Below are 23,758 nucleotides of genomic sequence, written 5' to 3'. Positions count from 1 at the left end.
CAATGATCAAATTTATCATATAAATTGAAATAAAACTTTTTATATAATTCATATAACATTAGATATGCCCTACTTTTGCAATTTTAACACAAAAATTGCAAGGTCAAGTCATTTTATTTTTTTGGATAAGGTAGATATCAGTACTTCCATGTAATATCCTTTCTTAAATCTCTATATCTATAATGCCCTATACTAATAGTAATATTAGTTAATAATTTAATCACTTAATGACTATAAACTCTGGAAGAATTAGTTTTGCTATGTTCAAAATCAACCACTAAAGTAACTAAACAATTACCCACAATATTATATCATACATTTTTTTTGCATGAATGAGCTAAGAATATGAGGACATTGCAACATGGTAATTGGTACCAAGAGCTAGGTGGATTATTGTTTCAAGGAGAAAAATAAAAATAAAGAAGATCTGGGAGGGTGGGTTGGGTTTTAGGACAAGTTATACTCAAAATATATATTTTTTGATAAGTAATTTTACACTAAAAATACATAATCAATGGTTTATATCAATAATGTCAAGATGTGTATAGCTTTAATTCAGTTTCGGAAAAAAAAAAAAAAAAAACCGTACCAAGCAAAGAACAGAGAGAGCGAGAAAGAGAGCGAGAGCGAGAGAGGGGGGGGGGCGGGGGGAAGGGTTGGGTTTTTGTTACCGACTGAAATTCACAATAAACGTCTAGACTCAAATGTCTAAGATATACACAGTTACACACAAAAGTTCAAGCAAAAAATATTTATATATATGTTACATATTATTAAATTAACAAGTATTGCAGTTTCAAAAAATTATAACAACAACAACAACAACAATAATAATAATAAGTATTGCTAAATAAAATTTCAAAAATAATAAAATTCATTAAAAAAAAAAAAACAGCAAAAGGCCAAGAGTCGAACATAATTTAATAATATTTTTTAAACAAGGGCCACAACATTCTGCAGGAAAATCAAAAGATTCCACAAGCAAATTCCTCAAAACTTTCAGGTGATTCATGGTTTTGGTGTTTTCACAACATAAAACTGCATAGGCAAAAAGTTCTTTGAAATTTTTAACCAAGAGAATCGTACTTCAGTTTACGAGGTTAAAAGAAGTACAATGCATGTATTAAAAGATTGGTTATGAGTTTAAAAGATTCCATGAACAAAAAATGCATGTTTTTAAAACTATTACTGCCAACACTAACGGAGAACAATCACCTGAGAGTATAGCTCTCCCAGGCATTCTATCAAACACCTGTTAGGAATCTCAAACAACAGCTATAGTAACCAACCCCAACTTTCAAAACAAAAATAAAAATTCCCACAAAAACACAAATATTTCAATCATATAGCAATATGCAACAATATTACCCACAAAAAGACAATTTGATTTTTGAGTTATACCATCCTCATTTCCTCTCATCCTAATAATTCCAATTCTCCAACGCTACCAACCACGAACGGCTAAATAAAAAACAAATCTCAAGAAAAACCCAAAACCTAAATCATAATGTCCAAAATTTTAAAACAGAAAATAATTACCAGCAGCAGTCTGACGGTGGCGGAATGGATGCTTGACAGTGGGTGGTGGCTCTCTGCCTTACGGACTTGCTTCTCTCGATCTGTCTTTACCTACTGACTTTCACTCTCAGTGTTAGTTTTATATATATAAAAGGCGAGCAGATACAAATTAGAGAAAATCAGCGGTGCCGCTGTCACTCTCGCCTTCAACGAACCGCGGGGAAGAGAGGCTTGGATGGGATTGAGATTGAAGAGGCGCTGCTTAAGAGGTTGCGTTAAAAATTTTGGATTGCTTCTAGCTTCCTCGATGACACCGGCGACATCTGAATTTTGGGTTTTGATTTTGGGGGAAGGAGAGGGTTTTGATTTTCAGGAAGAAGATGGTTGCATGAGAGAATCTGGAAAGAGAGTGGAAGACATCGTGTATTTTTGGGAGAGAAAAAGAATATTTTTTTTGGCTGAAATTTTTGGGTTAAAAATAATTATTATTTTTTTTTTTTTTGAGCAACTTCTTTACTATTATTTAAGATACTTTTTTCCGATTTTTTTTTTTCAAAAATATCCCTAAACCCCTATTTTTAAGTAAAAATAAAAATAACCAAAGATTTTGTAGTTGAAATTGGCACTTCTCTATATATAAAGTGCTTGAAGTCTAGAGAAAAAAGATTCAAGTTAGCAGTATGTTGTAATTATTTCTCAAAAAAATAAAAATAAAATTAAAGGACAATCTAATAAAAATATAACTCTAACTTCAACTAAACATGACCTAAAAAATAGGTTCAATTGATTTTCAAATTATTTCATCCACTTATAAATTAGATTTTCAAAATAAAAATTATATATAAAAAATAAAAACAAGTTTTTTTTTTGGGCTACAAAATAGGACCACTAAGATTCACTCATGACAGTCACCATAACTTTTGAGTGGAATTGTAGTGTGTATTTGTATTAAAACTCATTTCCTTTTCCTTTGTGTGTGTCTACTTGTTTCTCAAAAAAAAAAAAAAAAAAAAACTCATGACACTCTTGGTTGAATTAGTAGTTCTAAATGCTTTCAAAATTCATAAGATGATTTATTCTTTTTTTTTTGTATATTATTTTTTGTCAATATCATGAAACAAAATTTGTATGCTTTTCTTCAAACTTGCATGGATTTTTTAGCAAAATTTGTCATTAGTTAAATAATATATATATATATATATATTAGTTTTTTTTTGGGTTACTTTATCCTTTTCTTTTCTTTTTTGACATTATCTAAATTAAATTTTTTTTAATTAAGTTTACATTAATGTTAATACATATTAGCTATCATTTGATACTTTATACACACACAAAAAAAAAAACAACAATTACAGTTTAAATTATGCTAAAAGTAAAATTGTTACTTTATAAAAAAAAAAATTGAACAATACTTATTGTTACTTTATCTAAATAAGTCAATAACAACAAATAAAATTAGAAATATATATATATATATTAGTTTTTTTTTTTGTGTGGTTACTTTATCCTTTTTTTTTTTTTTGAAGTCATCTAAATTAGATTTTTAAATTAAGTTTACGTTAATATTAATACATATTAGCTACATCAAAATCAAAACCAATTAACTGGGCAATATCCTCAGGCAAAACATCCAACCAAACCTGAGGCCCCAGAAGCTTCTTTGCTTTTTTTTTTGCTAAAGCATCTGCTAACATATTACAAGAGCGATGCACATGCATAACATCCGAAGTTTGAAAACCTGACAATAAACCACGAATATCCTCGACGATATTAACATATGAAGACAACGCTGCACTCCCTTGCAAGATAGCGTTAATTACCAAAGCCGAGTCTCCTTCAAAAAATGACTCTCTGAAGTCCCAATTCAGTAGCAAACAGAACTGCCCTACGACATGCTAGAGCTTCCAAATCAGCTACCGAGGTGGATAGAGGAATAGGCATAGCAACAGCTCCGACTACCTCACCACACTAGTTCCGAGCAATAACTCCAATCCCAGCTGTGTTTGTCGCCTTGAAGACTGCTGCATCAAAGTTTATTTTGATAATGTCTGCATCTGAAGGCTGCCAGTGAGGAAGAATAGCAGTTCGAGCTTCCTTTGGATTTTCTTCTTGAGCTGCCAGAAATTCCTACAACATGTTGCCCGCCAAGGAGCAGATGCGGGACAGAGGTTGAACAGCACGCCCAAAGTGGAGGGAATTTCGTCTATTCCACAAACTCCAAGCAGAAATTGCAAAAAATTCCTTTCGAAAATCATCTTGAACCTGCAGAAAATGGTTAAGTAAATCATTGGACTCCACACAACCTCCAATTCTTTGCAGCTCCAGACCGCATGCGAGACATCCTTAGGTGCACCATTGCATAGCTCACAAGTGTCAGAGGTAGTAATTTGTCTTCAGAAGAGATTACTTTTTGTTGGCAAGGCACTATTACAGGCCCTCCAAATGAAATGTTTAATCTTGTTGGGTACACACAGCTGCCATACCCCATTCCAAAAGTGTTCTTGAGCAACCCTGAAGAACTTCTGCATTGTTGACTGAGGCCGAAGCACCCAAAGCTTATAAGCTCTACTAGTTGAAAATTCACTGGATGGAGTATGAGCCCAAACCACTCGATCAAGGGGTTTCCTCAAGCTAAGAGGAATTCCCAGAATCATAGGTGCTTCATGGGGGAGGAACATCTGCTTAACTCTCTCTGTTTTCCATGTAATCAAAATGATCAATTCACTCACCTTAGTCTTGGGCAAAACAGAGGGTAAGGGAGAAATAACAGCACTGCTAGTTCCCACAGGGAGCCATCTGTCCTCCTTTATTCGAATCAATTGTCCATCACCCACTCGCCAAACCATTCCTCTTCGGATAACATCTCTAGCACTAATTATGCTCTCCCAAGCATAAGACACGATGAATGAATCTTTTGCCACAAGAATAGAGCAGTTGGGAAAAAATCTCACCTTAAAAACTTTATTGCACAATGAATCCGGATTATTGATCATTCTCTGAACTTGTTTAGCTAAAAGGGCTTCATTGAATTTTTCAATTTCTTTAAAACCAACCCGCCCACTTCTTTAGCCTCACAAAGCCTCTCCATTTGACCCAATGCACTTTCCTCGAGTCTCCATTATACCCCACCAAAACTTGCGGATCAACACTTCCAATTCTTTAATAGACCTTTGGGAAGTTTAAAACGGCTCATGGTGTACGTCAGAATGGCTTGGATGACAGATTTGATAAGGACTTCCCTACCCGCTTGAGAAAGTAACTTCTCTTTCCATCCTTGCAATTCTTTCACACCTTTCCTACAAATAGATGAAGCTATATTTCGTACCTCTACCCACCAAAGCTAGTAACCCCAAGTATTTTTCATATTAACGAATTGCCAGGACACCTAGTAGCTATTGGATTTGGGATTGGAGTGGTTGAGATGTATTTAAGCTAAAGAAAGTATTGGTCTTTTCCCTATTTATTTTTTGGCTTGAACCTCTCTCATAGATGGCCAAAATCTCTACGATCTTCTGACATTCTGCTTTTGTTGCAAGACAGAATAATACACTATCATCCGCAAAAAATAGACAGGAAATCCATGGATCATTTTTGCAAATAACAACCCCACTAATCTCCCCATTCACCTCAACTTGTTGAAATAAACTTTGTAAACCCATTGCACACATCATAAACAAGTATGGAGATAATGGATCACCTTGATGAAGACCCCTAGATGTCCTGATGTTACTTACCGGTTGACCATTAAGCAAAATAGAGTAAGACACAGATCTCAAACATGACATAATAAGCCTTACCATTCTCTCCTCAAGCCCAAGATGGGTCATTATTCTCTCCAGAAATTCCCATTCAACCCAATCATACGCTTTGCTCATATCCAATTTAAGAGCCATATACCCCATAATTCCTTATGTCTTCCTTTTGAGGTAGTGGAGAGTTTCAAATGCCACCAAGATGTTATCAGTAATAAGTCTTCCTGAAAGGAAAGCACTTTGTGAATCTAGAATAGATTTGGTCAAAACTGTAAAGTTGTAATTTACAACTATATGTTTTGTTGGTTTTTATTCTGTGCCAAATTTGATTGTAATTTATTTAATTTTTTGTACCCTGTATTTATTGTGGGATTTAATTGTAAGGGTTTTGAGTGAGAGAGAGAGAATGTGAAAACTTAAGCAAATTGAAAACTGAAGAGTTTTCACGAGTAGCTCGCGACTAAGCATCTTGCGAAATGATGCATGTGCCCTGCACATGATTAGAATGTGAAGAGTTAGGCCAGGATGGAGACAACTGTGTTTCGCGAAGCATACTGTTTTGCCAGATTGTCCTATCTGATACACACTTTCTGTATCCACACTATATATACCATCATTACCTACAAATGTTGAGGAGTGTTTCAGAGAGAAAACCCTAGCCACAAATCTTGAGAGTTAGAGATTGTTATACCCACATTTCTCTACACAATTGCTTATGGATTTTCCTCAACTCTTACCTCTCCATTTCTATGCTATTGAGAGGTTGATAGCCCAAACACTTACCACATCCTTTTAGAGTGTCAAGTGAGGTTTTGGTGCTACTGGGAAGTATTGGAAGAAGCCAAATTTTGGCGGATGCAATTGGGCGTATTGCGGAATCCGGAGAGCTAGACAAGACACGGTTCCGAGAAGCCTTATTGGAGTAGGAACTTGGAGGGCTTAGGTACATTGGGTAGATTAGGCTTAGAGCTAACCCATATATCCCAACTAATTGTCTAATGGATCGATTACCGCTTGAAGGGAGGCGGAGAGGTTTTTCATCGAGTTCTTTGGTTTCCTCTTCGATAACACATCGACGTGTTTTCTTGTATTTTCATTCTTCTTCCTTACTCTTTTACCTTTCATTTTACTACTGTGTTATAATGATTATGGGTTAGAGTAGCTTATTTGTTTANGATGTTATAGGTCAGCCTCACTCTTCACGCCAGCATCTTCTGCCGCCTGGGATCCCTTGCCTGGTCTTATAGCTCAAAAGGGAGGATGAAGAATTGGGAGCCCAGTTCCTCATGCCAATAAAGGGGTATTATACCTTTGCAGGGAGTACGCTTGGCACTTTACTACCCACTAAGACCCGCTTTCTTGAGAGAGAAGCCTATGGACCCCTTCTCAATCTCAATAGGAATTGAGGGGGCACATGGGGACTAGTAGACAATTGGTGGTGAGGAACAGACGTAGTAGGAATAACTAAATTAGTCCTCGGCCATCGATGATATACCTGAAGTGGTTTGCTTGTGGGCGCTGGGACATCAAAAGTAACAGGTAAACCGGAGACATACTATTAGGCCCTGGTGCTGTGAGCCAAGCCATTTGACTAAGGGCTTGTTGGACCTCAATAGCTAGGAAATCTCCACCCATGTTAGGATTAAGATCATCAACCACAGTATGTTGGATGCCACCTAAGATAGTGCCGAAACTTGATGGATTGGAACTAGTGAATATATCTTGAAAATACCTCTCAACCACACAGCTCATTTCTGTCTCATTCTCCACCGAAGAACCGGCTTCATCCTCTAGACCCAAAATTAGATTCTAATAATTCCTTTGATTAGCTTTGCAGTAAAAGTACTTAGTATTTTTATCTACTTCTATGAGCCAAGAATTTCTAGACCTCTGCTTCCACATACACTCTTCTTTAGATTACAATTTTTGGAATTCCTCCCTCAGATGGTGAACCCGAGCTGGATCTGTTAAGTACCCGCCACCTTCCTCGTGTTGACTTCAACTTTGTAAATTTTTTCTTAAGTGTATTACTAACATGGCCAAATGAGTGCTTGTTCCAAGTTTTAAGATTTTCTTGACATGCAAAAATCTTCCTATTAAACTCCCAAGTCATCCTTGATTGTTGCCCTTGACCCCACAACTTGCATATCACCTCCTCATAAGAATTATCCTTTAACCACATTGCCTCAAACTAGAAGGATTGCCCTTTTTTTATAAAATCGTTTGAATTCAGAATCTTCACAAAGAACCAGTGGCTTGTGATCGGAGTGGAAGGCATCCAAGTGATGAATACGAGCAACAGGGAATGTTAACATCTAGTCAACTGAAGATACACCTCTATCCAAACCAATCCACACATTCTGATCATTGGGTCATCTATTACACCATGTAAATGGAAAACCATTAAACCCCATGTCCTTCAATCTGCAATAATCTAGAGCCTCCCTAAACCCTTGCATTTGTCTCTCTGGTCTTGCCAACCACCCTTGTTTCTCATTTGCAAACAAAATCTTGTTAAAATCACCAATACACACCCAAGGAAGATTGAACCGGTGACTTAAAGTTCTGAGGAGCTACTAGGAGTTTTCCCCGCTGGCAGTTTTAGGGTCCCTGTAAAAATGAGAAGTCACCATCAACCCAAAGGAACCTTTGAAATGTCTCTCTCCCAATCTTTAGCAAAAGCCCCTTTTGTTGACCTAGGTTGACACTTGGATTGCCTAGGAAAGTTAACTTCCATGAAAGGAACGCAATCAAAATACTTTTATACATGAGTTCCCAAGAAAACGAAATAAGAACAAAGATGAGAAAGAAAGCACATAGGACCTTGGTCCAAGGGAAAATGGCAAGATCAAGAAGAAGGGAGAAAATAGTAATTTTAGGCCAACCAAGATCAGCATAAAAGGGGAGGAATTGACCATAGAAGAGGAACAAGAAAAAAGTAGAGTACGAAAAAGAGAAACAGTAGAAGAAAGAAAAGCAAAGAGCAAGAGAGAAAATTGGCAATAATAGAGAAAGTATAGAACTTAGGTCAAGTTCCCAGAAAAATAGTGCCCTTTATTTGTATTATTACTTGGGAGCTGTACTTCAATATAGGGTGATTCTTGCAAATATATTTCTATATTGTTGCATTTCTTGGACCTACTTGTGCACATATTGGTTCGCTAGAACTACCTAATTGGCCATAGTGGGACTAAGCTCAATTCCCTCCCTCAATATCTCACAATTCCTCCAACCCTTTAACAGACCCATAGGATTGTATTGGGCTTAGGCTTAAGGAACATTTCCAAAAAAAAAAAAGGGTCCTACAAAATTGAAATGAATGAAAACATATGATTGGTGACAATTTTAATTATTGGTATGGTGTTTGGTGAAGTTGTTTTCAAGTTTGCAAATACATGAAAAATAAATCTACACACATACATACATACATACATATATATGGGAAAAGTTAACGGTGCCCTAAGAGCATTGGTTTATGAAATATTTTTAGAATTTTTTATGGAAAATAGAAAAAAAAACAATTAATTTTTTTGACAGTTTTTTTATATTTCCAATAAAAGTGATACCAAAACTTTCCTAAAATGGTATATTAACAAATGGCCTAAGGGTATCCATTAACGAGACTCATATATAATATTTAAAAGCTGAAACATAGCATTTATACGCTATTATTGAGCCACATCATTGTAGTGTAGTATTTCAGTCCAAGTGGTCCATTTTAGTCCACTTTAGTCCATTTGGTCTAATTCAGTCCGCTTGATTCATTTGGTCCCATTCAGTTCACTTCCGTCCATTTTATCCACTTTGGTCCATTCGGCCCATTATTCTCTCTCTCTCTCTCTCTCTCTCTCTCTCTCTCTCTCTCTCTCTCTCCCCCCTTTAGGTTGATTATTTTTTATGTTCCTTTAGGTTGATACATTTTGGTATTGTATTTTTTGAGTTCCTCATCACAAGTCCTCTTTCTACCTCTTATAGTTTTGGATTGATTATTGTTTGAGTTTATCTTTAGTTTGGAAGTGAGAATTTTAGTTTATATCAAAACACAATCTTCATGGCTATATATTTAAATGTGCCTATAAATTATTTGAGTAATCTCAGTTGTAATTATGTGATAAGTTTTGAAACTTAAAAATTTTGGTTGTACCAAAAGAAATTAGGAAAATATAATGTATAATAATAATAGTTAGAAAAATATGGACCACTTCAAAAAACACAAAAAATAATAAAACCATATATTTGTAAAAATAGAGAGATAGAAATTACTTTTAGAAATTGTTTAATTTTTAGGGGGAACATATTATTTACAATAAAATCTAGAGAATAAATTATACATTATACCACATTTCAAAATAATTATATATTTCCACGTATCGCGTGGGTCTATGACTTTTAAATAAATAAAATCACAACGACACATCTTGTTATGCCATTTTTCCAAAGCTAGTAACTAATAGATAAAAGTTGTACATAAGTAAGAATGGAAATTGGAACTCCTTTTTTTTTTTTTTTTTTTTTCATGTATTAATTTATTGAGTCTTCTTCATTATTCTCCAAGAAAAGATGGGTTCATTGTTAGTCCAGGCATGACTTGGCCATTGATATTTCTTCCTTGAGATCTTTTGCTGCTAAATCCATCTTTTCCCTCGTAAGCGCATCGATTGTGAGCCCTGCCATTGCATAAATAAGTTCCAAACATTGAATGCACTTTTTTTTCTTCCTATTGATTTGATAGTTATAATAGGAGAGAAGGAATTTGAACCTTGAATGTTTCAATTGAAAACACCAAAAAATGCTAGTTGAGCTATCAGGCTCCTTGACAACATTGAGGCACTGAAGCAAGTAATAACATAAAATTTGGACCATTTCACAAACATTTTGGAATAAAAAATGGTGACACAAAAGTGCAGTAGGTTCTCATAGTTATAAATACTCGTTCATGAATCTTCAATTATAGTACTCAGCCTCGCTTTAATCATCATTTTTTTTAGAAGAATCGATTTAATCATCATTGATTGCTCATTGGTGATTGGGAGCTTTGAACTCTGTGCATTTATTGTTTTAGTCCATAGTATCCAAAAAATATATCCTTCTCTCTTCAACAACTACACACGTTTGCTAAAACCATTACTTAGATCTAAGAAATAATTGACAAATAACATATATTCCTCCATGCAGGTTATAGTGATTTCTAGCTTCTGAAACATTGGAAGTAAAAGTTCAACTCTCAAGGAAAGAAGATGTAACATTTACAACATATAGAAGCCACAGAACTTACCCTGCACAATTGACCATTTCCCTTTCTCACATTTAACAGGAAAAGAGTAAATAATATCCTTTGGGATCCCATAAGAACCATCAGAATACACTCCCATGGAAACCCATTTTCCCTGAATTCCAAAGACAAAGGGAAAATTACAAAAGTTAATAACAAATTAAAAAAATAAAAAATCAAATAAGTTCTGCATGATCAAATGCTATTTGAGATGAAGGAGAATCAACCTTGGGAGTCCCGTAAACCCAGTCATGTATATGATCACAAGCCGCACTTGCACAAGACAATGCACTGTTTGTTGCTTTCTGAGATCTGTTCCAGGCTACGCCACGCTGCTGCACATTGGTGATGAACTCGGTTTTTAACCTATGACAAACAAAAAAAAAAAATGGAGACTTAATGGGAGTGAAGTGAAGTAAATAGAAGACAAGGATGCATAGAGATGTGAAGATTGTCAACATCACCCTGCAAAGGGTTGCAACCTAAAATTTCAACATAGAAACTACTGTACCCTACTTCAACCTAAAACATTGGAGTTTAATAACTCTTCAATGTCAAAGCTAGGACCTAAAAGGGTTCAAGACCAGGTCAAGTATAAAAAAAGGTTGACATACTTGAGCACATGAGATTTTTAACTTTTTAAATAGAATGTAGAGTGGAGATAGTGTCCACTCCTAACCATTTGCTTTAATACTACGATAAATTACCAATTTTATTAAAAGTTTAAGCTATTAATAAATGATGAGTTTAATCATTTAACTATAATTCTAACATGTACAAACTACTTAATAGATTATTGCCTAAAATATGAATGATCACTTAAGGAGAACCATAATTTCCTTGGGGCACTTTTTGTCTTTGTAGATGATCAATCACTACTAATCTTGAAGAGGATATTGAGTAAAAGGGAGCAACACGTGATAAAAGTACCCAAAGAAAAACTTCTAATCAGACTTCTACAGTCTTACCATACCATGCCTTTAGCACTCGTTAAATTCGTAAAGAGCTTTCCTTAACTTACATACATAGTTTGGTTGGAATTTGCTCTTAAATCCTTTTGGTTACTTCATTTAATTTCTCAATCCAACTTTCCATGCAAGAAAGCATTCTTTACATCCGTCTGCCGTAGCTTCCAAGATTTACTTGTTGTCAAAGTGCTAACACAACACGTACAATGGTTATCCTTGCCACTGGGCTAAACATTTCTTCATAGTCTAGCCCCTGTTATTGAGAGAATCCTCAAACTACGAGTTGAGCCTTGTATCTCCCTACCAATCCATATGCATGAGTCTTTACCTTTTACACCATTTGCAAGAAATGAGTTTCACATCCTTAAGCTTTATCACAATGTCTCAAGTTTCATTCTTCTTTAGTACTTGAATTTTTTCTTCCATTGCTTTTATCCATTCTTCACTTTAAGATGCTTCTTCATATGTTGACAGCTCTTTTATGTTGTCATCCTCCATAATTGCTGCATTTGCACACTTGGAATATATTTTTTGTTACCTTGTTGACCTTTGTAGTTATGAGATTTCTTCCTTCTCTATTCTAGATCAATCCTCCTCTAGTGTCCTACGGTTGTACACTAGTTTGCCAAGGACTTTGAGTTACTTCTCTAGACTGTGGCTCACCTTCATCTTCAAAAAGTTTTCATATCAGTTGCCATAAACTGATCTTTCTCTGATTGCTCCCTCATACTCTCAATCATTTTATCTTCAATCTCCCTTGAGATTGGCAATATTGATGCAATCTCTTTTTACTACCACGAAGATGCTTCATCAAATTTCACATTCTTCAAGGTGTAACAATGATTGTTAGCTCACAGCATCTTTAACATTTTCTTTGGCTATTGTAGCCCATGAAGATGCAATAGTTTCTTTTTAACACACTGCAGAGATGAATAGGCACAAATGCATATCAAACACAATTAAAGACTTTAAAAGGAGAAGCATTCCTACAATTACCACAATTATGAATGTTAATAGTTTTATGCATTTGAATTAGCAATCAGCTATGGCTGAATAATGGTTAAATAATTAAATTCATCATTTTCTAATATCTTAAGTTTTTGGGACAAGTGTTAGTTTATTATAGCATTAGAGTAAATGGCCTGATTTCTAACCCCTATGTCTGCTGTACCTCCCATTTAGAAAGTTAAAAAGGTAGTTTATCAACCTATGTCTGCTAATAATTTAAACATGTGAAAGTGGCAATAAGTAAAAATGTTGGATATCTTGAGCTACCAATGATCGTCACCAATGCGTTCTTTAACAGGTTTCTCTTCATTTTTGATGGTGACAGTTGCATGATTGATGTCCGGATATTGATTTAAATAGTGATTGCCCCATATGATTATGTTCTTGACATTGCTAACAGGAACCTTTATCTTCTCAGATATTAGGCTTAATGCTATGTTATGATCAAGTCGTGTTAGACACGTGATGTTTTCCTCTGGAATTGAAGGAGCAAACTGTTTCAAGATGAGTGCATTGGTATTTGCTGGGTTGGTAACAACTAGCACCTGCATAATAAAAGCAATGAAAAGGCATCAACATTTAGAAATCTGGTTTCACTTGCTTTAATTATAAATAAGTTGGAAACAATCTCAAAAAGGCACAATTGTATTGTCATTTAGTTGGATAGTTCCTTTACTGACAGATGCAATTTGGAATCATCCATGTTAAATCATTTGAGCACATTTCTCCAAGTAATTTTCCTAATCTTGATATAAGAGTTTTGTATCTTTATTCATTATAACTTTTATTCCCAACACGTTGGTTGTTGGACCCATGCCCTTCTTTTCAAACGTTGATGCCAAGGACTTTATTTTCATCATCATAACTGGAAAGTTTCCTGCTAACAATGTGTCCACATATAATGATAATTCAAAGTTAATTTTTTCTTGCACCTCCATATATAAGCACAATGATCTAACAAACTCATTTTGAAACCAATCTCTTATTTTTTTTTAAAAAGAAGTAAGTCTTTTTTTTTTAGGTGGTGAAAAATATATGCATTAATATGATGTTGATCTTGCAACTCAAACCCCTTCCCTAAACTCTCAAGCACTTTGTGCATGGATAAGTACCATCCCACCTACAAGGATAGAAAGTATTTTTACTTCAAAACATATTGAACATCTGATTTCATGACTTTTAAAGTAAATGGAGCTACAGATGCAAATAATTCAAATCTATGTAATGTGAACAAATAAGATTCTAAACCAGTGTCATTCAGCAAAAAATATTAAAAAAATCAAACCAGTGTCAGAGATGGGCGTCCCAAGAATCTTATACCTAAACATTGAAGCACATTTATGGGGTTTCTTACCTTGCAATCCGCAGCAGCATGCTGCTCCAAGACCGAAGCTACATCCTTGTAAATAGATACATTTTTAGACATCAAATCCTTGGTGTCCATACCATCCTTTCGTGAGTATCCAGCAATCATAATAGCAATATTGACATCTTTACAAGCTTCAACATTGTCGTTGGTAGCAACAACTTCTGTTGAAACATATTCATGACAAGATTTAAGAAACCTCAAGGGAAAGAATAATTCTATCTACCTCAGTATAGCTCTCACAGATAAGAGACATACGTTTCAAAAGAGGAAAGGCAGAACCAAACAATTCCATTTTTAGTGAATTCAAGGCTTCATTTGTCTGTTCAGTATCAAGCAAGTGCAGAATCACAGGCTGATCAGGGCCCAGCATGATTCCCCTTGCAATCATTGGAACAATGGCATAACCTATTTGCCCTGTTGAGCAAAAACAAAATTTTGAGCTACAGATACACAAACTTTTATCATGTCTAGAAGAAAGAAATCGCCAACTTATATAATTGAAAATAAAATTAGCTTGCTCCTTGACATGTAACAACGGTCATATTGATATTATGTTTTTTATTTAACAGATATTAATCAAGCTTTTCTTTCAATTATCATTCTTTTCCAACTAATTGGAAGAGTACAATGTATAAGATAATATGATTTAACATCAACAAAGAACTCACAGTTTTTAGGATTTCTTTGGATAATTTACAGAAATGGCATTTATACTCATTTTCAAAGAAAGCCACAGATTTAAACAGTTTCATTGAAGAATTATATAACAGAACAGTATTGCAGGAAGTCATGAACGAAATAGAAAACATATATGGTTTTCAAGTGAAGTAAAGGATAAATTTGAAGAGAAATAATTAAAATACTCTGTTTAGATAACTTTTGACCACAATTGAGACAAACATCATGAAAACTTGGACAAATTTGAATGAAAATTGAACTTCGCAGCAATTGGGGTCAATTTGACCTTCACTCCCATCAAAGAAAACTTGATAAGTTGCCATTTTTCCTAAAAACTTAAATTTTTAGGAAATGAGAAATGAAATCTGTATGAGCTAAAGATGCCAAAAGAAGAAACCACACGACAAGTATCCACAAGCATACAAGAAAATTTAAATTAAGCAATTATGTAAAATTGGAAATTTTGAGGTTTGACATTTGGAGAGCAATCATTTTTGTCAATTTGAATGAAAATTTAGATGACTGGTTCAGAAATTCAGCCAAAAAAAAAAAAATCAGAAAACTGAAAATTTTGAGATTCAGCTATATCAATGTTGGGGACATAATAATATAACAGGTCAATCAAATATTTCTGGCAAGGACCAAAATAAACCAAATAGGACATCAGATTGAGCTAGCATGCATGCCTGTAGCACCCTTGACCAACACTTTCATTGGTTCCTTCTCTCTCTTAAAGAAGCTCCAAATGTATCTTATAAGCCACCAATACAATGCAATATAAACCAAAACAATGTGACCCTTGTGAAGCAATTCAAGATACTTAATTTTCCTAAAAACAGAGAGATCAATAATCAGTTCCATCTGGATTTCTTCACAAAGCAAGCCCAACTTGCATCATGCATATGTATATGAATGATATTAAAGGTCCGTACAACAAAGCTTTTTAGATGCTAAAGAAAATTGCATACCAGCATAAGAGATGCAAAAGTAAAAGAGTTCTCCCCAATCCAAAGAAAAGAACATATCCTTCTTTTTGTTTTCCAATCGTACTAAGGAAAAAGATAAGAATATAGATTTAAGTTATGAAAGTTCCCATGAATGCAAAATTCACTTTCATCAAAGCACCTCAACCAAGCTAAATGGTTGTGCTACACTTAGTTTAGAGGTGGCTTTTACTTTCCTTTTCTCATTATTGAAAATCACATTGTGTCATTTTCCTGCACTTTCTAAGCTTCCAAAAAATAAAATAAAATAAAAAAAAACGAGAGAAAATATTGAGAATAAAGTCACGTATTAAGAAAAGAATGGTAAGTTGTGCCATGCAGGTTTTTTTTTTTTTTTTTTGGGTGTGCCTATTAGGCTAATTTCCCAAACATATTAGTTATGTGCCCAATTTTGAAATATTTTTGTTATGTGACCACTTTTGAAACTCAAGTACTCGAGTTTCACAAAGAAAATCATAAAATGATATATTTTTTAAAGTTTCTAGAGACTCGAGTTCCAAAAGTGGTCACGTAACAAAAATGTTTCAAAATCAACCTCTCAAAAAAAAAAAAAAAACCTAATATGTTTGGGAAATTAGCCTAACGGGCTGCCATGCAGTGACTAGAATTGTAACTGGGTTTTAGGGCACTGTTTCAAAGTGTGGTTCTTCTAGCTAGAGAAAGAGACAGAGGGAAAAGGAGAAGTTGAAATATGGTAGTATATATAGAGAGAGAAAATTGGGATGAGGAAGCAGAATGGAAGTGTGACGATAATCAAGGATGGAAATTAAAGAGTGATGACTAATAATGACGATTAAAACAATTAAATTGCGAGTGTTTAAGATTTTAGTGGGTATGGTACTCTAAAAAAAAAACATAGAGGCACCGTCGAATAAGTGTAACCCATATATGTTGATAATATAAATTAGATTAAATTTTAATTTACACAGTAAAAATTAATGTAATTTTGATTTTGCCCCCTAAAAGTTTTAAAATTTGAGTTCATTATCCTAATGTTATATAGCATTTTGGATTTAAACCCTTCCGTCCTATAAGTTGATGGACTTTCCATTGAATGACAATTAAGGTTAAGCTTGTGTCTAGTGTATCAGCGCACTATACACGTTATGATGTGGACACGTGTCCAATGCACTAATGCATAGGACACAAGCCGTGTCTTGTTAGTTAAACTCAAAGCAACATAGTTAAATTGTTGGTCACATGACCTATAATAATTTAGCATTTTTCATGGCTTCAAAATTTCATATTTTATAGGATTTTTGAAATAATTAATAGAAACTTTAAATGACTAATTAGAAAGTGAATGAAAACATATGATTAGTGACATAGAACTGATTATAGAATTGGGTGAGGGGGCTTGGTGAAGTCGTCTACACGAAAAAAGATAAATCAGAAGGGCACATCTTGTTCTGTTATTGTTCCAAAGCTTACAAGTGATGGATAAAATTTGTACATAAAGTTAGAATAGAAATTGGAAATCCTTTTTTATTTTCATATATTTATCAAGTCTTCTTCATTCTCAAGGATGGGTTCATTGTTCATTGAGGCATGACTTGGCGAATGATGCTTCCTTGATGAGTTCTTTTGCCGTTGCATCCATCTTTGCCCTTGAGAACTCATCAATCTTGAGCCCTGCCAATGCATAAACAAGTTCCAAACACTGAGTGCACTGAAATAGTCTTATGCAAGTAATAATAAATAATAATAAAAAATGGAACCATTTCACAACATTTTGGAATATAAAATGCAGACACAATAGTATAGTAAGCTCTCATAATTATCATTATTCATTCATGAATCCTCAATTATATAACTCTCAGCACTCATTTTAATCATCATTGCTCATCAGTAACTGGGAGTTCTGAGCTTTGTGCATTTCATTGTTGTAGTCCACACTACTCCAAATAACCTTTGCTCTAAACCATTATTAAGATCTAACAATTGACAAACACCATATATTCCTATGAAGGAAGATGTAACATTATAGTGATTTGTAGTCCACACTACTCCAGATTATAGTGATTTGTAGCTTCAGAAATATTAGAAGTTCAACTCTTAAGGAAGGAAGATGCAATATTTACAACATTTAGAAGCCCCACAGAACTTACCCTGCACAATTGACCATTTTCCATTCTCACATTTAACAGGAAAAGAGTAAATAAGGCCAGGTTCGATCCCATAAGAACTATCAGAACAAACTCCCATGGAAACCCACGTTCCGTAAATTACAAAGCCAAAGGAAAAATTACAAAAAAAATATAAAAGCAAATAAGTTCTACATGATCAAATGTCATTTGAGATGAAAAAGAATCAACCTTGGGAGTCCCAAAAACCCAATCACGTATGTGATCACAGGCAGCACTTGCAGCAGACAATGCACTTGATGCTTTCCGAGCTTTGATAATGGCTAAACCACGATGCTGTACAGTGCTGATGAACTCGGTTTTTAACCTATGACAAACAATTTTTTTTTTTTTTTGAAAAAAGAAGACAGTTGTTGAAGACCCTACAAAGGTTTGCAGCCTAAAATTAAAACACACACACTACTGTACCCCACGCCAACCTAAAACTTTGGAGTTTAATAATTTTTAAATATCAAAGCCAGGTCCTAACAGGACTCAAGAAAAATTCAAGTGCGTGTATATGTATATATACCTACACCCTAAAGATTTGAATCCCTAGGTTAGGTAATTGGCATGTAGATACTACCTGACAGTACAACCCAACCCAATCACGTATATGATCACAGGTAGCACTTGCAGCAGACAATGCACTTGATGCTTTCCGAGCTTTGATAATGGCTAAACCACGATGCTGTACAGTGTTGATGAACTCGGTTTTTAACCTATGACAAACAATTTTTTTTTTTTTTTTTGAAAAAAGAGGACAGTTGTTGAAGACCCTACAAAGGGTTGCAGCCTAAAATTAAAACACACACTATTGTACCCCACGCCAACCTAAAACTTTGGAGTTTAATAATTTTTAAATATCAAAGCCAGGTCCTAACATGACTCAAGAAAAATTCAAGTGCATGTATGTATATATATCTACACCCTAAAGATTTGAATCCCTAGGTTAGGTAATTGGCATGTAGATACTACTTGACAGTACAACCCAAGCTATTACCTAAAAGAAGCATGATAATCTAAGGAGAGCATAATTTCACTGGGGCATTTTTGTTTTCATAGATGATAAATCACTAATATCTTGGGGGGCAATAGCTACAACTACTAGAATCCTGAATGTTAATAACATTGTGCATTTGCTATTGGAATATGGTAAATTTAATAATTTAACCACGTACTTCTAACACTCTCCCTCATGTGTGAGCCAAAACAACCTCTTAATAGGTAAGGCTTAACACGTGAGAATTTAAATGAGAGGTAAAGTGACAGGAATCGAACTCAAGACCTCCTACTCTGATACCATGTTAAATTACCGATTGTTCCAAAAGTTTAAGTTATTGTGATATGGTAAATTTAATCATTTAACCACATACTTCTAACACAAGTAATGCTATAATAATGGTTAAATAATTATTAAATTTATCATTTCTTAATAGTTTAAGCTTTTAAGAGAAGTAGTAGTTTAATTATCATGGTATCAAAGGAAGTTTCTTGCAGTTTATAAACCTATGTCTCCAAATAATTTAAACATGTGAAAGTGGAAATGAATAAACATGTTGGATATTTTGAGATACCAATGATCGTCAGCAACATGTTCTCGGACTAGTCTCTCTCCATTTTTAGTAGTGAAAGTCGCATGATTGACGTCTGGATAATGAGTTGAAGAGTGATTGCCCCAGATGATTATGTTCTTTACATCACTAGCATGAACCTTTAGCCTCTTAGCTATTTGGCTCAATGCTCTGTTATGATCAAGTCGTGTTAGGCATGTGATGTTTTTCTTTGGGATTGAAGGAGCAAATTCTTTCAAGATGATGCATTGGTGTTTGATGGCTTGGCAAAAACTAGCACCTGCATAATAAAAGCAATGAAAGGCATCAACTTATGAAACAATATCAAGTCCAAAAATTAACTGCATAGAAGTGAAGATTAAGGGAAAAAAAAAAAAAAAAAAAACTCTAAAAAATTCCAACATTTGTAATAGTTAGAAATCTGGTTTCACTAAATATGTTCATAAATAAGTTGGAAACTAGACTTGAAAATGCACAATTATCATGACCTAAAGAGGGCATCTCAATATAAAGGTGATGCAGGACGACCAAATTTTCAATGGGAATGTGTATTTGTGAAGTAAAATAAAAACAAACAGGCTAGAACCTGGAGTCAGTAAAGGAAAGATGGATAGAACCCAGGAATCAACACTTACAGTTGCCTGGAATTAGGACCAAGCAAAATAACAGAGATAAGAACCTAGGTTCACTGCCTAGGATTGCTTGTACTAAACATCAAGCGTTGGAAGAAAAACATCCAATAAAATTTTATTTATTCATAATCAACTTGTCTTCTATAGTGAAATTAAAGGAAATAACTTCATAACAAATACATTAAATACTGGAAAAAAAAATTTTAATTCTGAAAAAATTAACTCATAACAAGTTTTGTTCATAATAAGGAACAAAAAGTGTTTGTTTAGGAAAAATAACCTAGGTTGAATTCCCAAAAATAGTTATTGGAATCTACCATAAAATTGGGAGACAAAAGTCTGAATATTTATTAATTGCGTTTAAATAGTGAAGCAGTCCTAGGGTTGCTAGGAGACCCTTAGAAACCTTAAAGCACTCCTAAGATGGCTAGGAAAACACCCTAGGACCCTAATTTGCATTAAGTACAAAAATTAGGTGACAAAATAAGAAAACAAATACCCAAAAATTGCAAAACTGAGATAATTGCAAAATCAAACTCTACTGTCTCTAGGATACATCCCAAAATAGATGGGACATTATTTTGACTTTTAAATGAAAAGTTGCAACCAAATAAAATTTCAGGGACTAAATGAAAGAGTTTTCTCAAAAAGTGGCTTCGGTCGTGGTTGGAGACTCAGAGGTGACGAGTTTAGCTCCTAGCATTGTTTCCCTTATAAATTTCAAGGAATTCTGTTGCCATCACCAATGATTTTTTTTAATTTTTTTTATACAAGATAGAAATTCTACTCTTAACATAATCTAAGTACATGCGTGTAAAACTATTTCCTTGAGAATTGAACCCTGGCCCTTGTCCTCCCACCTCACAAGAATTTTGTACTTGTAGAGCAACTATCATGTCAAGGTGCATAGTGGTCATCACCAATGATTTCTACTAATACTTTTCTACTTCCTAGATTTCTTGCGCACTAACTTATGGTGGTCTCTCTACTTAAGGAAAGCCTATGTTGTATGTTCTACATCATTAATCAACATCAATAAGTCCAATATGGTGTCCGCACCAAAAGGTCTCTGCTTTTAAAACTTCAAAACATCTTAGAGCATCCAATTTCATGACTTTTAAAGTAGGATACATAGACAAACAATACAAATCTATATAAGGTGAACTTATAATATTGTAAACTAGTGTGGGTGTCTCTAAAATCTTACTGAGTTATATCATATGTACACACTTAAGTGCATTTATGAGGTCACCTTGCAATCCGCAGCAGCATGCGTCCCCAAGGCCGAAGCTTGAGCAATGCACATAGACACATTTCTAGACATCATATCCGTCCTTTCCATACCTTCCTTCCGTGGGAATCCACCAAGCATAACAGCAATATTGACATCTTTACAAGCTTCAACAATGTCCGTGGTAGCAATCACACCTATCAAAACATATTCATGACAGTTTAAGAAACCTCAGGGGAGAGAATAATATCAACCTAGAATTATCTCTCAAGATAAGAGACATACCTTTCAGAAGAGGAAAGGCAGCATCAATCAATTCCATTTTTATCCCATTCAAGGCTTCAGCTGCCTGCTTGATATTATCAAACAAGTGCAGAGTCACAGGCTGATCAGGACCCAACATGACTCCCCTTGCAATCATTGGAAGGATGGCATAACCTATTTGCCCTGTTGAACAAAATCAAAATTTTGAGATACACAATACACAATTGAAAATCAAATACACTTGTCCTTGACATACTGACATGTAACAACAGTTATCTTGATATAATAAGACACTCTTTTCTTTCAATTCTCATTCTTTCCAACTATTTGGAAACGACTTCAATGTATAAGATAATAATGATTACAACAACAACAAAACAGTTAAAATTTGAAAGATTTCTTTAGATTATCTACAGAAAAGTCATTTAAACTCATTTTCAAATAAAAACAGCGGCATTATTTAAGCATTACTTTTTCAAAAACAAATAGTAATTATTTAACCATTATTCTAACAAAACAAATAAATGAAATATGTATATATGAGCTAAAGATACCAAAAGAATGAAAAAATAAAACAAGTATCCACAAGCATGCAAGCAAATTTGGATTATGTAATCATGCAAAAAAGGAACTTTTGAGGTTTCACATTAGGAGAACATTCATTTTTGTCAATTAGAATAAAATTTAGATAAATATGGTTCAGAAATTCAGCGAAAATAAATAAAGTTCTAGATTCAGCTATCTAAGTTGGAGATATAATAATATTTCTAGCAAGGACCAAGAAAAGCCAATAGAATATCATATTGAGCTAGCATGCCTGCAGCACCAGTGACCAATATTTTGATCGGCTCCTTCTCTATCTTCCAGAAGCTCCACTTGTATGTAATAAGCATCCAACAGAAAGCAAAAGGAAACAAAACAACAAGACCCTTCAGAAGCAATTCAAGATACTCCATGAAAACAAACAGATCCTAAAACGGTTCTATATATGGAATAAGCTTTCAAAATAAAGCAATAGAAAATAAAACAACAAGGCCCTTCTTAAGCAAGTCAGGATACTTCATTTTCTCAAAAACAAACAGATCAATAAACAATTTTCTGGTAAATTTCTTCACCAAAAAATCCTAACTTGCAGCATATATATATGTGTGTGTGTGTGTGTGTGTGTGATACATCAATAAAAAATATATGAATGAAAGCAAAGCATATAAAAAGATACTTTTACAACAAAGGCATTAATTTCAGATGCCAAAGCAACTTGCATAAGAGATGCAGAAGTATAATAAGAGATCTCCCCAATGAAAGAAAATAACCTATCCATCTGTTTGTTTTCCAATCAAAATAAGGAGAAAAATAAGAATATAGAATGACAGAAAATTATTAAATACTCCAGAAATACTATAAATGCGTAATTCCGTCTCACATCTAAAATCATAATTATGTGAGAGGAAAAAATACGCATTTATGGTGCTCCGAGAGTGCCTAATAATTACCTATTAAAATATTATTAAAAAAAATTATTTAGCATTTTTTAAATGCCCCATCAGCATTTTAATTTTTTTTTAAAAGCCATATCAGAAAATTTGAACAAAAAATAAATTAAATTAAAAAAAAGCCTAAAATCTAATTTAATTTTTTTTTCTTTCTTACTTTTCATTATTTTTTCCTAAGAACATAACAGTTTGTTCTTCACATTCTTCCTAAATCCAAGAAACAAACCCAGCAACCAAATCCAATCTCCATCAATGCCAAGAAAACAAGAAATAAATCCAACAAACCAACCAATCTCCAGCAAACCCATAAACTCATAAATTTCACATTCAAATTATCAAATTCCTATTCCAAATTCATCTTGATCATGAACACACAAGAACAACAAACCCAGAATATTCAATCCCAAGAACAAAAGAATAGAAACCCACCATCTCCCTCGTCAACCCAATCATATGGGTTTGAGAGCCACTGCCTGGGGTGGCGGCATTGGTTACGGCAGGGGTTTTGGTCATGGCTGGGATCGGGCCTGAGAGAGGAAAAGAGAGGGTGAGGTAGAGAGAGGTTTCGCCATTCATGGCTGGGATCGGGCCTGATCTGCTCCAGACCACCGCTGGCCTTCTTCCCCTTGATCTGCTCTAAACCACCGCCGGCCTCCTTCCTCTGGATCTGCTCCAAACCACCGCCGGCCTCATCTCATTAAAGAGAAATTAAAAAGAAATCGTGAGAGGCAGAGCTTGGGGTCTTTGGCCATGGATTTCTGGGTTTGGAGCTTGCTGTCTTTGGCCATGGGTGACTGGGTATGGAGCAGATCAAAGAGACAGAGAGTGAGAGAACAATGGGTAGAGAGAGGGATTAAATTGATGCTGTGATG

At 34.5% G+C, this 23,758-nt stretch overlaps 2 protein-coding genes and 1 pseudogene across 3 annotated transcripts in view; all 3 read right to left on the bottom strand.

Moving 5' to 3' along the window:
* Positions 1 to 1,996, bottom strand: part of LOC112005650 (uncharacterized) — a 21,210-nt gene extending 19,214 nt beyond the window's left edge. The window contains exon 1 of one of the 2 annotated variants that reach the window (XM_065766861.1): positions 1,540 to 1,996. The gene's annotated coding sequence lies outside the window, so the exon portion shown is untranslated. The remainder of the gene's footprint in view (positions 1 to 1,539) is intronic. The other variant, XM_024037940.2, reaches the window with a different exon arrangement.
* A 7,604-nt stretch (positions 1,997 to 9,600) lies between these two features.
* Positions 9,601 to 15,452, bottom strand: LOC112005668 (malate dehydrogenase, cytoplasmic). The gene is made up of 7 exons (XM_024037964.2): positions 15,252 to 15,452; positions 14,143 to 14,301; positions 13,873 to 14,048; positions 12,786 to 13,063; positions 10,770 to 10,908; positions 10,546 to 10,657; positions 9,601 to 9,937 (listed from the first exon to the last, which is right to left on the bottom strand). Exons 1-7 carry the CDS (start codon positions 15,424 to 15,426, stop codon positions 9,843 to 9,845), a joined length of 1,134 nt encoding a protein of 377 aa, XP_023893732.2. The 5' UTR covers positions 15,427 to 15,452; the 3' UTR covers positions 9,601 to 9,842.
* A 1,417-nt stretch (positions 15,453 to 16,869) lies between these two features.
* LOC112005659 (malate dehydrogenase, cytoplasmic-like) lies at positions 16,870 to 23,419 on the bottom strand (annotated as a pseudogene).
* Positions 23,420 to 23,758: the final 339 nt, after the last annotated feature.

This window comes from Quercus suber, unplaced genomic scaffold (assembly GCF_002906115.3).
Source record: "Quercus suber isolate HL8 unplaced genomic scaffold, Cork oak 2.0 scaffold_752, whole genome shotgun sequence".
Lineage (NCBI taxonomy): Eukaryota > Viridiplantae > Streptophyta > Magnoliopsida > Fagales > Fagaceae > Quercus > Quercus suber.
The sequence above is the reverse complement of the archived record's forward strand: the minus strand, read 5'-3'. Positions and strand labels throughout refer to the sequence as shown.